Raw genomic sequence first — 11,123 nt, forward strand, 5'->3', positions numbered from 1 at the left:
TACTGTGGGGACAAGATGTCACCCTCCTCACTCTCCAAAGTGGCTAATTTCAGCCCATTCAGACTTTTGGAACGCCACACTTCTTTTACCTCCCAGCTGCTAGGGCCTCCCCCAGGCAAGCTGTGTAACCAGAGTTAGAAAATGGCTCTGATGCTGCTAAGGATTGCTGGAAGATGGAAGAAAGATGGACAAGGGCAGCTCAGGGAGAAAAGGGAAGAAAAGGAAGGAGAAGTGGGCTCAGGCGGCATGAGGCATCACTGGCGCATCCACAGCCACAGGTTAGCAATGCAGACCGACACCAGCATGGTGAAGAACAGAGCATCCCTGTGGCGCCAGGTGGCACCCTGGTCCTCCAGGTCTCTCAGCCGGCTGGTGATCACGTGCATCTGCAGAGACCAAAGGGGCTGGTGAGTGAGATTCTCCTGGGGAAGCCAATGGCTCACCACCGGGGAAAGTATGAACTTAGTACAGGAAGGGGCCTTGCTGCCCTTTGGGAGGCCAAAGTGCCTCTGGGTGAGAAAGAGGCAGAGCAACTGAAACCAGGGGCTGGGGTGGGCCCATGGCACCGACGGCCGGGCTGCCTGTGTTCGCAGGCCCAGTGGCCTTGCCCCCCTCACTGGTGTTCACCCACTTGTCTGGAAGAGGCCAGCCTGTCCCAGCTGTGAGGGGGGAGGCGGGGAAGGGCATTTCAGTCCTGGGGAAGGCCGGCATGGGGGCAGCTGCAGCACCAGAGTAAAGGCTCCAGGATGGGTGACACTCAGGGGCTGGAGAGGGCCACCAGGGCAGATGTCCCTTCGGGCCTGCTGTGGCCTCTCCTTGAGAAGACAACCTCTTCTATTGCCTCTTCATCCTCCTTTTGACTTCCCCTATTCCCTTCTCACACATCTCAGGGAGAGAGGCAGGGCTGAGGCTGCCATCAAGATGGGACACTAGAGCCCTGAGGACTGGGAGGAAAGGAAGGGGAGCCTAACCTCACCTCCACAGCTAGAGGCTAAGATGACTTCAAGGGGGGTGGTCTCATTGCTGCTGAGGCCCACCTGCCCCAAGACGCCATGATTCTGCTTCCACCCTCCCAGTGGGTCCATGGCACAAGAGATGCTTACCTGTCTTCTCATGACTTCCATCTCCAGTCCATTTAGCTCTTCCAGGCCAATCTCTGCCACCATATCTGCGTCTATGTTGCTGGGAAATAAGAAAAGACAGAGGGTCGAGGGCTGCTGGTGGTCCCAGGCCAGGCATGGCAGGGAGCATAGGAAGGCCATGAGGGCAAGCAGGTGAAGTCAGGTGTTTTTCTAAACAATGACTCTGTCATCCTGAGTCCTTTCCTTCCCGGGTAAGCAGATCCTGGGACCTGAGGGCTGGGAGCCACCCTAGCCCAGCCTCAGTGTGCTCAGAGGCCCCAAATGGGCAAAAGACCAGGAGGTTCAGGGGCTATGATGAGGAGACAACAGAGCCCCAACATTCCAAGCATGGCCAGCTGCTCACAACACCTTCCCAGTCAGTCTGTTTGCTAGCCCATCTGGTCTACCCTGGTCCCTGCCCAAAGAGCTCCAGCTTTCCTCCTGCAGGATCCCTGGGATCTCTCTTACCGCTCATAATGGAATCTCATGTTTTGGAAGCCACCAGGATACTCCTGGGGGTGCGCACCACCATGGCCTGGTTCTCTCAACATTCTGGGCATTGGCAGCTGGGACCCCTAAAGAAAGGAATGGTCAGTAAAAGTAGCCTACTCAGTCTCAACTGAGCAGCTACCCCCCATTGCCTAAGACCAATGGTGTACCCTATCAGGAGTCACGTGGTACCTGATCCTCTGGAATCAGGGGTTGGCAGCTTCAGACCACTAGAAGAGCTTGGGAATCCCACAAGTTGGCCAATTGCCACAACTCCGCCCATACCATGCTCCTTAGTAGCTTTTAGCCATCCAAGCTATGGGGAAAGAAGAGCAGTGACAGGGATCCCTGTCCTCTGCCGACACTGTCACATGCAGACATTAGCTGAGTCAGAGAGGAGAATGGAAAACCTCAATTTTAGAGCCAAGGAAACTGAGGCCTGACAAATGACTGCACTTCCCAAGGACACACAGTAAGTGTTGGAGTTCAGGATAGAACTCTGACCACTGGGAGACCATAACCTCCTTCTCTGGGTGAGCACAGCCATCCCAGCGGCTTTCATTTTTATCCATCTGCTAATGACTACATGGAGTGGATGTCTCTGGCCCACAGCTCTGGGGCTAGGGTATCTCATGCCCTGAAGAGCCAATGTGCACTAGAGGAACAGAACGTGCCAGACCCACCTGGATTCAAATCTCAGCTCTAGGTTTCCAGTGCAAGATGAAAAATTTCACAAGCTATTTGGTTTAACACATGCCATATGTCACCCTGTAAGCCCTTACCAACATCAAGTCATTAAATCCTCTTCATGACCCTTCAAAATAGGCATTACTATCATCCCACTTTGAAAGATGGGAAAACTGAGATACAGAGAGGTCACATTACTTGTCCGAGTCACACAGATAGTAAGTAGCAGAGCAGTCATTTAAAGCCAGGATATTTTGCTCCAGAGGTTGTGCTTTTAATCATTATACCAGGAACCCTCTCATATTGGACACCACTTCCCCTTCAGACTCCATTAAAATGAAAGTGAAGCGAGTAAAATGGTATAAAACCTATAAGAAAGAAGATAACAGGAGAGGAGAGGCCACAAATGATGAGAGAGGTCAGCAAGACTGTGGCATTCAGAGAGTGTTGAGAACAAAGCCAAGCAAAGCAGGCCATGTGGCTCAGAAGCAGATGGGGAGCAGCAGAGGAGGGAGTCCCCCTCCTGTCAGTGGCCAGAGAGGACCCAGAGCTGGAGGCTGCAGGGACACTGGGGTGGTCTTGAGGACCTGCTGGGTGGGGGTGGGGGACAGCTGCCTTGGCTTAAGGTCTGTACATGGAACAGTCATCTAGCCCTCTTACCCCACCTGGCTGGCAGCCAGGCACTTCCCCCTGAGTTCAAACCTGAGCTAAATGAATGGAGAAGCAGGGGTGGTTTTGCCACAGAGCAGAGTCCTCTCCACTTTGGCATTTACAGGTACCTCCTGCACAGCCCACCTTGCTGAAGTAGAAACCTGCTGTCTCACAGGCCTCTCCAAGACACAGAATTCTTGGTTGGCTCTATTTGCCTCATTCTTAACAAGAAACAGACAACCTAGGCTCACCCGTCACCTGAAAAATATCTGCAGCCTTCCTATGTTCTTAAGAGCAATAGTAAGCTGCAAAGTTGAGTGATTTCTGTATAAAGGATTTTCATGGGAACTTTGCCATCATGCTCCATTTGTTGTAATAATGCAAAATTTCTCTTTCTCAAAAGTGCACACAGATATTGGTGTCACTTTTTCTGTGTGAACAGTACTTGACAGTCATGCTACTATTTTATTTTCCTCCTCATCTTCTTCTTACAATACCTCAAAAATAGGATGAAAATGACAGTGTGTGTCAAGAAAACCCCAGGACAATAAAGGAGAATTTGATTGAGAGTTTCTCTTAGAACAATTTCCACACCATCCCCTTGATTTTCCTACAGATTGGGATCAGAAAGACAAAAGGTTTTTTGAGAGATCTGAAGGCAAATAAGGATGAGTAACTGGTGGCTGGGGTTTGTTTGTTTGAAATAACATAGTTTGTTTTTAACACATAAATATAACAAGAATTAATGTGACAACAACCGCAAGTCGATGATAGCTTATTGTGGTTTCCATCATAAGACAGGTGTAACTGTTCAAAACCAGTTGTCTTGTTTTTAATTTTAGAAACCCTTTATTTAGAATATATGCATTGTAAAACATAAGACTTTTATAGCAATTTGATGGAGATTAAGAAAATCTATGAATTTCAACAAGTCCTAGCTTCCCTCTACTATTTCAAAAAGTGTTATTTTTATGTTCATGTACTTTTCAAGGCACACTACTTCCCCCACACCCAAATCAGCAGAACAGTATTATGAAATTTTTTTGTCCTTTCATGTTGTGGTTCTCTCAGAGGTGGTTACGGTTCCATCCTTTTTTTTTTTTTTTTTTTTGGCTTAAAAGTAAATGATAAATAGAATTGATAAATTTCTTAATTCTAAATGTCTGATTTCTTTTTTAAAAAAAGATTTTATTTATATATTTGACAGAGAGAGATACAGCAAGAGCAGGAACACAAGCAGGGGGAGTGGGAGAGGGAGTAGTACGCTTCCCGCTGAGCAGGGAGGGGCTCGATCCCAGGACCCTGGGATCATGACCTGAGCCGAAGGCAGACGCCCAACGACTGAGCCACCCAGGCTCCCCCTAAATGTCTAATTTCTAAATTCAATATAATGACTGTTTATTTTTAAAGTACTCCTGTTGTCCTAATAGGTAACTATAATTAATCCAGAGATTATGTCTCCCTACTGCCCCCCAAACACCCTATTCTCCCTCAGTCTCATGAGCATGGGTGGCTTGCTGGAGCCTAAACTGCTGGAGCAATTTGATTTGAATTCCACTTTTGGACACAAGAAGCCAATTCAATATTTTGGTTTATTTTCTTTCCCAGGAGGTCTCTCATCTGGGAGCTCTATTTCTCTTTATTCATTAGCAGTGGAATCATTTGGGCCTTTATCATAACTCATTCCCTAGGAACAGCCAGGCCTCCCCACTCTCCAACCTTGTTGCCTTTCCCCACTAACCTCTGCAACACTGTAACACCATGGTGACCCTGGCTAACAGAATCCACTACAGAACTACGCGACTCAAGAAATCCCCCAGAATATTCAGGTCATCCTCCTCTCCAAAATGGCTGCCTTTTCCCAGTACCCTTTGCAACAATATGGCTGCCATTTTTTCTTTCCGGAACATTCCCTCACCCAAGGTGAATGTAGCTTAAAGGATTAGCTACAGAACAATGGGACTCAGATGATTTCCCAGAACATTTGGTCTCCCTCCCTCTCCAACCTAGTCGCCTTTTCCCAGTAACCTTTGCAACAGTATAACAACCATTTTTCTAAAACTTTCCCTCAGGCGCAGTGAAAGTAGCTTTAAAGGACTGGATACAGAACTTGAAACTCACATGATTTCTTCCAACAGTCAGTTCCCCCTCCTCTCCAACTTGGTTATCTTTTCCCAGTAACTTGCAACAGCATAGCAACCATGTTTCTAAAACTTCCCCTCGCCCACCAGTGAATAAAACCTAAAAGATTGGCTACACAGTGAGAGAACTCACGTGATTCCCCAGAACACTCAGGTTTCCCTCTTCTCCAAAATGGCTGCCTTTTCCCAGTATCCTTTGTAACACTGTACCTGCCATTTTTTTCTAGAACATTCCTTAACTCACATTAAATTAATTTAAAGGATTGGCTACAAAATAGTCAGATTCAATTGATTGGAATTCCTAACAGCAAGGGAGCATAGGAACCTAATTTGCCTTCCCTTTGTCCCAGCCCTGAGAAATATATTATTTATATATATTTATATTTAATCTATTAGATGCGGCCCATCCACATTATCAAAGATTAGTAATCCTTTACTTAAAGTGCACACAGTGTAGATGTTAACAAAGCTACAAAATACCTTCATAGCAACACCTAGACTAGTGTTTGGTGGAATAACTGGGAACTAGAGGCTACCCATATGGACAGGTAAACTTGACCCTCACAGTGGTCTAATCACTAGGGAAGCTGAGGGAGAATTTGGACTTAGACCAGGGACTGTAGGGCATGCCTGGGGATGGTGAGACTTCCCCATTGGCTGCAGGCAGATCCCTTCTTTCCTGCCCTTCCCTCCTTTGGTTCTCATGGTTCCTGCCCAGGCTGATTATTTAATTAATAATTAAATAATTTATATAATTGTAATTATAATTTATATAGATAAATATTTATACATAAAATATAGATATATAGAGAAATATAGAGATTTATTCATTCATTTATTTACGAAGGAAAGTTTCATTTCACACACACTAGAGTTTTGAGGAGTAAAGTGTATATGTAGTCCCCAAGTAATATGTGATTCAGGTGTTCTGGACTCTCAAGGTTGAACTCCCAGCCTACCAAAGGATGGTCGTGACCTCTCATTGGACATCCCTGCCTTCACTGCCTCACCAGTACACAGGAGTTTCCTCCCTTGCCCCCAAGTCAACATCTGGCTCTGCTTGACCTACCATCATCAGGCAGCCTGTACGCCCAACCCCAACCCAGCTGTTGCATGCCAAGGGCTTCACACAGTACCGTTTTCTTGGGCCGGGTGGCAGTCATATTCCAAACTGGTTGACCTGCAGCAAAGCCAGCAGGCTTTGCATCCAACTTTTGTCGCCGCTGAGAGACACCCAGGGACTGGGATCCATGCTCCGTCATTTCTAGGGAGAAGAAGAAAAGCCCCAGGAACACCCATAGAGGCTGTGCCAAGGCTTCCTGGGCACGGGATGCACCAGAAAGAGGATAAGGTACCCAAACTTCTTAGGAATCATTCAACACTCATTAACTGCTGTCCATTGGCAGATCCCAGGCCTCAGTCTGTTCATCTGTTCAAAAGTTTAGCAAGTATTTACTGAGGGCCACGCTCTGGGCTAGGTTATTGGAAGGACAGCAATGACCAAGAGACAAGATCTCAGCAATCAAGTAACCAACTGTCTGTGTGTGCATAGCGTGAGTGAGGGGGCAAAACAGAAATAATCCATCAGTGTTAATTCAGATCAAGAGATACATGCTCCCAAAGTGATAAGAACAGGGCAACATGGCAGAAGGAAGGGACTACTTCTAGAAAAGTCAGAAACAACATTGAGGCAGAGACCTGAAAGAGAAAAAGATCCCTGCCATGTAAAATCTAGGGAAAGAGCATCCCAGGCAGAGGTAACAGTCAACACAAAGGCTGTGAGGAAGAACCAGCCTTGGGCTGTTATAAGGACAAGCATAAATGCAGTGTGCAGTGGTTCACCGTGCCACAGCATGAAATATCTTGAGGAGGTCACCTTGATTGGCTCTTGTAGATCATAGAAAGGAGTTTGGATTTTACTCTAAAGGAAGAGAAAGCATTGAAGGACTAAAGGAGAGAATTGATCTGATTGATCTTATAAATTGAGCCCTCTGGATGCTTTGCCATAGACACAGTGGTAGCTTGAACAAGGGGGAGATAAGGACCACCCATGTGGTCCTTATCCTACTCTCTCACAGGCTGCAAAATGCTCACATCATCAATTCCCTTCCCCCCAGCTTCCCTGTCCCTCAAGACACAAGTACATGTATATGCATACCAAGGCACTGACACATCTGTAGCCACACATACATGCATATATATGAGTCTGCCTAGCCATACACACACCTTGCACAGGTGCAGACACCCAAGGAAAGGGACATTACAAGGGCTCCTCACCTGCTATCACCAGGTGCTCTTGGTTTTGCACACAGCTTCCAGGAACCGGCTCTTCAGCCAGGGATGTTTCCATCTCCTCCTTGATGCTAGGGGGCCCTCCTGCCATCACAGCCAGTTTTATACTTTTAAGCTATAGCCAAGGATACACAGGAAGCAGGGCACAGAGCAGGCACTTGGAAAATCAGCTCTTCAAGGGGTAGGAGCTCAAGCAAGATATAGCTGGATATGGGGGTGGAGCCAGACTCCCGCACCGGGCTCAGGCCTTGGACCCAGCACCTTGTGTTCCTGCTGTATCTTGTTGGCTTGGTTCACAGCCTTCTCCCCTGCTACTCTGTAAGCAACTTAGGAGGAAAGATAAGTGTCAGAAACTTTGCCTGTGAGAACTACCCTGGCTCTCAGGTCACTTGATTTGGCCCCATTGAGGGGCAGGTGGGATCCACCCTCCATCATTTCTAAAGAGAAGCAAGTACTAAAAAAGAATAAATAAAATAAAGAGAAGCAAGTACTGGCACAGGACCCCAAAGCCAGTCAGTAGTCAAAACAGGGTTAGATCCCAAGACTGTCATGGCTTCTGCAAGCCCAGCTCTGGCTAGTAATCCAGGCCACGGCACCCCTTGGAAGGCATCCTCTGCAGAACACATCCTGTCTCTCCTAATCTGGAGTTCCCAGGGAAGGGAGATGGCCTTTTGATGCCCTGGGTCAGCCTGGGCAGGAACCATGAGAACCAAAGGAGGGAAGAGCAGGAAAGAAGGGATCTGCCTGCAGCCACTGGGGAGGCCCCACCATCCCCAGCCAGGCCCTACGGCCCCTGGTCTAAGTCCAAATTCTCCCTCAGCTTCCCTAGTGATTAGACCACTGTGAGGGTCAAGTTTACCTGTCCATATGGGTAGCCTGTAGTTCCCAGTTATTCCACCAAACACTAGTCTAGGTGTTGCTATGAAGGTATTTTGTAGCTTTGTTAACATCTGCACTCTGTGGACTTTAAATAAAGGACATTACTAATCCTTGGTAATGTGGATGGGCCTCATTTAATCAGTTGAAAGGCCTGAAGAGCAAAGACTGAGGTTTCCCAGAGGAGAAGAAATTCTTCTCAAGACTGCAGCATCAGGAAACAAGAGCAAACATAAACTACTGTGATTATATCAAAATAAAAAGCTTTGGCACAGTAAAGGAAACCATCACAAAATAGAAAGGCAACCTAGTGAATGGGAAAAGATATGTGCAAATGTTATATCTGAGAAGGCCTTAAAATCCAAAATATATAAAGAACGGATGCAACTCAACACTAGAAAAACAAAAACTCCAATTAAAAAATGGGCAGGGGACCTGAATAGACATTTTTCCAAAGAAGACATCCAGATGGCCAACAGACACATGAAAAGATGCTCAGCCTCACTTACCATGAGGGACATGCAAATCAAAACCACAATGAGCTATCACCTCACACCTGTCAGAATGGCTAAAATCAACAATACAAGAAACAAATGTTGGCGAGGATGTGGAAAAAAAGGAACCCTCATGCACTCTTGGTGGGAATGTAAATTGGTGCAGCCACTGTGGAAAACAGAATTGAGTTTCCTCAAAAAATTATACATCCACATGGATGGGACTGGAGGAGATTGTGCTCAGTGAAATAAGTCAAGCAGAGAAAGTCAATTATATGGTTTCACTTATTTGTGGAACATGAGGAAGAGCATGGGGGACATTAGGAGAAGGAAGGGAAAAATGAAGGGGGGGGAAATCGGAGGGAGAGACGAACCATGAGAGACTATGGACTCTGAGAAACAAACTGAGGGTTTTTGAGGGGAGGGGGGGTGGGGGATGGGTTAGCCCGGCGATGGGTTATTAAGGAGGGCACGTACTGCACGGGGCACTGGGTGTTACACGAAAACAATGAAAATCGTCGATCACTACATCAAAAACTAATGATGTATTGTACGGTGACTAACATAACATAATAAAATAAAATTTTAAAAAAATTATAAATAGAAATAACATATGAAACAATAATTCTACTACTGGGTATTTACCCAAAGAAAATGAAATAAAACAACAACAGCAACAACAAAGAAAATAGAAACACTAATTTGAAAAGATATATGCACCCCTATGTTTATTGCAGCATTGTTAACAATAGCCAAGATATGGAAGCAGCCCAAGTGTCCACCCGTAGGAATATTGGATATTGAATAAGGAAGATGTGGCATATACATATACAGTGGAATATTGTGCAGCCGTTAAAAAAAGATGAAATCATGCCGTTGGTGACAATGTGGTTGGACCTAGTGGGTATTATGCTAAGTGAAATAAGTCAGACAGAGAAAGACAAATACCATATGATTTCACTCATATGTGGAATCTAAAACAACAAGCAAAAAGCAGAACCAGACCTATAAATACAGAGAACAAACCGATGGTTTCCAGAGAGGAGGGGGGCAGGAGGGTGGGTGAAATGGGAGAAGGGGAGTGGGAGATACAGACTTCCAGTTATGGAATGAAAAAGTCATGACAATAAAAGGTACAGCATGAAAAATATAGTCAGTGATATTAAAATAGCATTGTATGGTGACAGATGACAGCTACATTCGTGCTGAGAATAGCATAATGTGTAGACTTGTTGAATCATTATGTTGTACACCTGAAACCAATACAACATTGTGTGTCAAGTACACTCAAATGTAAGAAAAATTTTTTTAAAAAACTGCAGCATCTCTCCCTGCCTAAGATTCCAGTGTGCAAGCCTGCCCCGCAAATTCTGGCCTTGCTAGCCCCACAGTGGCAGGAGCCAACTCCTTAAAAAGAAATCTCTATGTATATACACATACATACATATATCCTATTGGTTTCTTTTCTCTAGAGAACGCTGACTGATAGAACCACCAGAGGTGAACCCTCGGCTCTTGGGAATAACTCCAACGTCCCTGGGGGAAGAGGAGGCTATTTGCAAAGGGAGCCAAGCACAGCTGGGGCCAGGTGGGAGGAAGAGGAGGAAACAGGGAGGAAAAGAGGAAGGGAGGAAGGAAAGTGTGAGAGAGAAAGGGAAGAGCTGGAACTTGCCTAGAGAGGGTGGCATGGTCTGGGTTGCCTGGCCCCCTCCCTGGCCCCACCTGTCCCGCTGACATAGGCCCTGCCTACATTCCTGAGGGCCCTGAGGAAGCCCTTCCCAGATCCAGTGGAGCAGCTGCAATGAAATCTGAGCTTTCTGGAAGGCCACCTTAGGAGCAGAGAAGTGTGTTTTTGTGGGACTCAGGAGCCTGGGAAGCAGGAACCATGGGCTTCTGCCTGGCCAGGGTTGCCAGATTGAGCAAATACAAATACAGAATGTCAATTGAATTTGAATTTCAAATAAACAACAAGGACGTTTTTAGTGTTAGTACACTCTGTGCAACATTTGAGACAAACTTGCACTAAAAATTTAATCATGGTTTATCTGACATTCACATTAGACTGTGTATCCTTTATTTTATATCTGGCAACCCTATGCCCTGCCCATCCTCATCATGATCTCATTATTTGACCTTGAGCAAGTCTTTCCTTTCTTTGGGTCTCAGTCTCCCCATTTGACAATGGAGCTAACAATCCCTTCTTCACAGTGTGGCTGGTAAGCCCCCACTGTCTAGTGTGCCAACCTTGGCGGCTTGAAGGCCTAGAGCATCCCTAGAGCAGAGAACTCTGCCAAGCCTTATGGGGGCCCGGAGGATGGCTCATGGTTAGTGTAGGTGGTGGGCTTACAGAGACCTAGACCCCAGTGGAAGGC

General features: G+C 46.3%; 1 protein-coding gene across 1 annotated transcript; it reads right to left on the reverse strand.

Annotated features, from left to right (window-relative positions):
* Positions 1 to 254: 254 nt before the first annotated feature.
* FATE1 (fetal and adult testis expressed 1) lies at positions 255 to 7,472 on the reverse strand. The gene is made up of 5 exons (XM_028091982.1): positions 7,367 to 7,472; positions 6,226 to 6,353; positions 1,590 to 1,696; positions 1,104 to 1,182; positions 255 to 386 (listed from the first exon to the last, which is right to left on the reverse strand). The coding sequence occupies exons 1-5, from the start codon at positions 7,470 to 7,472 to the stop codon at positions 255 to 257; spliced, it is 552 nt and encodes a 183-aa protein (XP_027947783.1).
* Between the last annotated feature and the right edge of the window lie 3,651 nt (positions 7,473 to 11,123).

Source organism: Eumetopias jubatus, unplaced genomic scaffold (assembly GCF_037043125.1).
Source record: "Eumetopias jubatus isolate StellerSeaLion01/CBP00866 unplaced genomic scaffold, mEumJub1_p1.0 scaffold_11, whole genome shotgun sequence".
Classification (NCBI taxonomy): domain Eukaryota; kingdom Metazoa; phylum Chordata; class Mammalia; order Carnivora; family Otariidae; genus Eumetopias; species Eumetopias jubatus.

Coding starts and splice junctions, on each gene's coding strand:
- FATE1 (XM_028091982.1), bottom strand. CDS start 7,472: ATGGCAGGAGGGCCCCCTAGCATCAAGGAGGAGATGGAAACATCCCTG. Junction 6,354..7,366: donor AGAGCACCTGGTGATAGCAG/GTGAGGAGCCCT, acceptor TCTTCTCCCTAG/AAATGACGGAGCATGGATCC. Junction 1,697..6,225: donor CCACCCGGCCCAAGAAAACG/GTACTGTGTGAA, acceptor TCCTTTCTTTAG/GGGTCCCAGCTGCCAATGCC.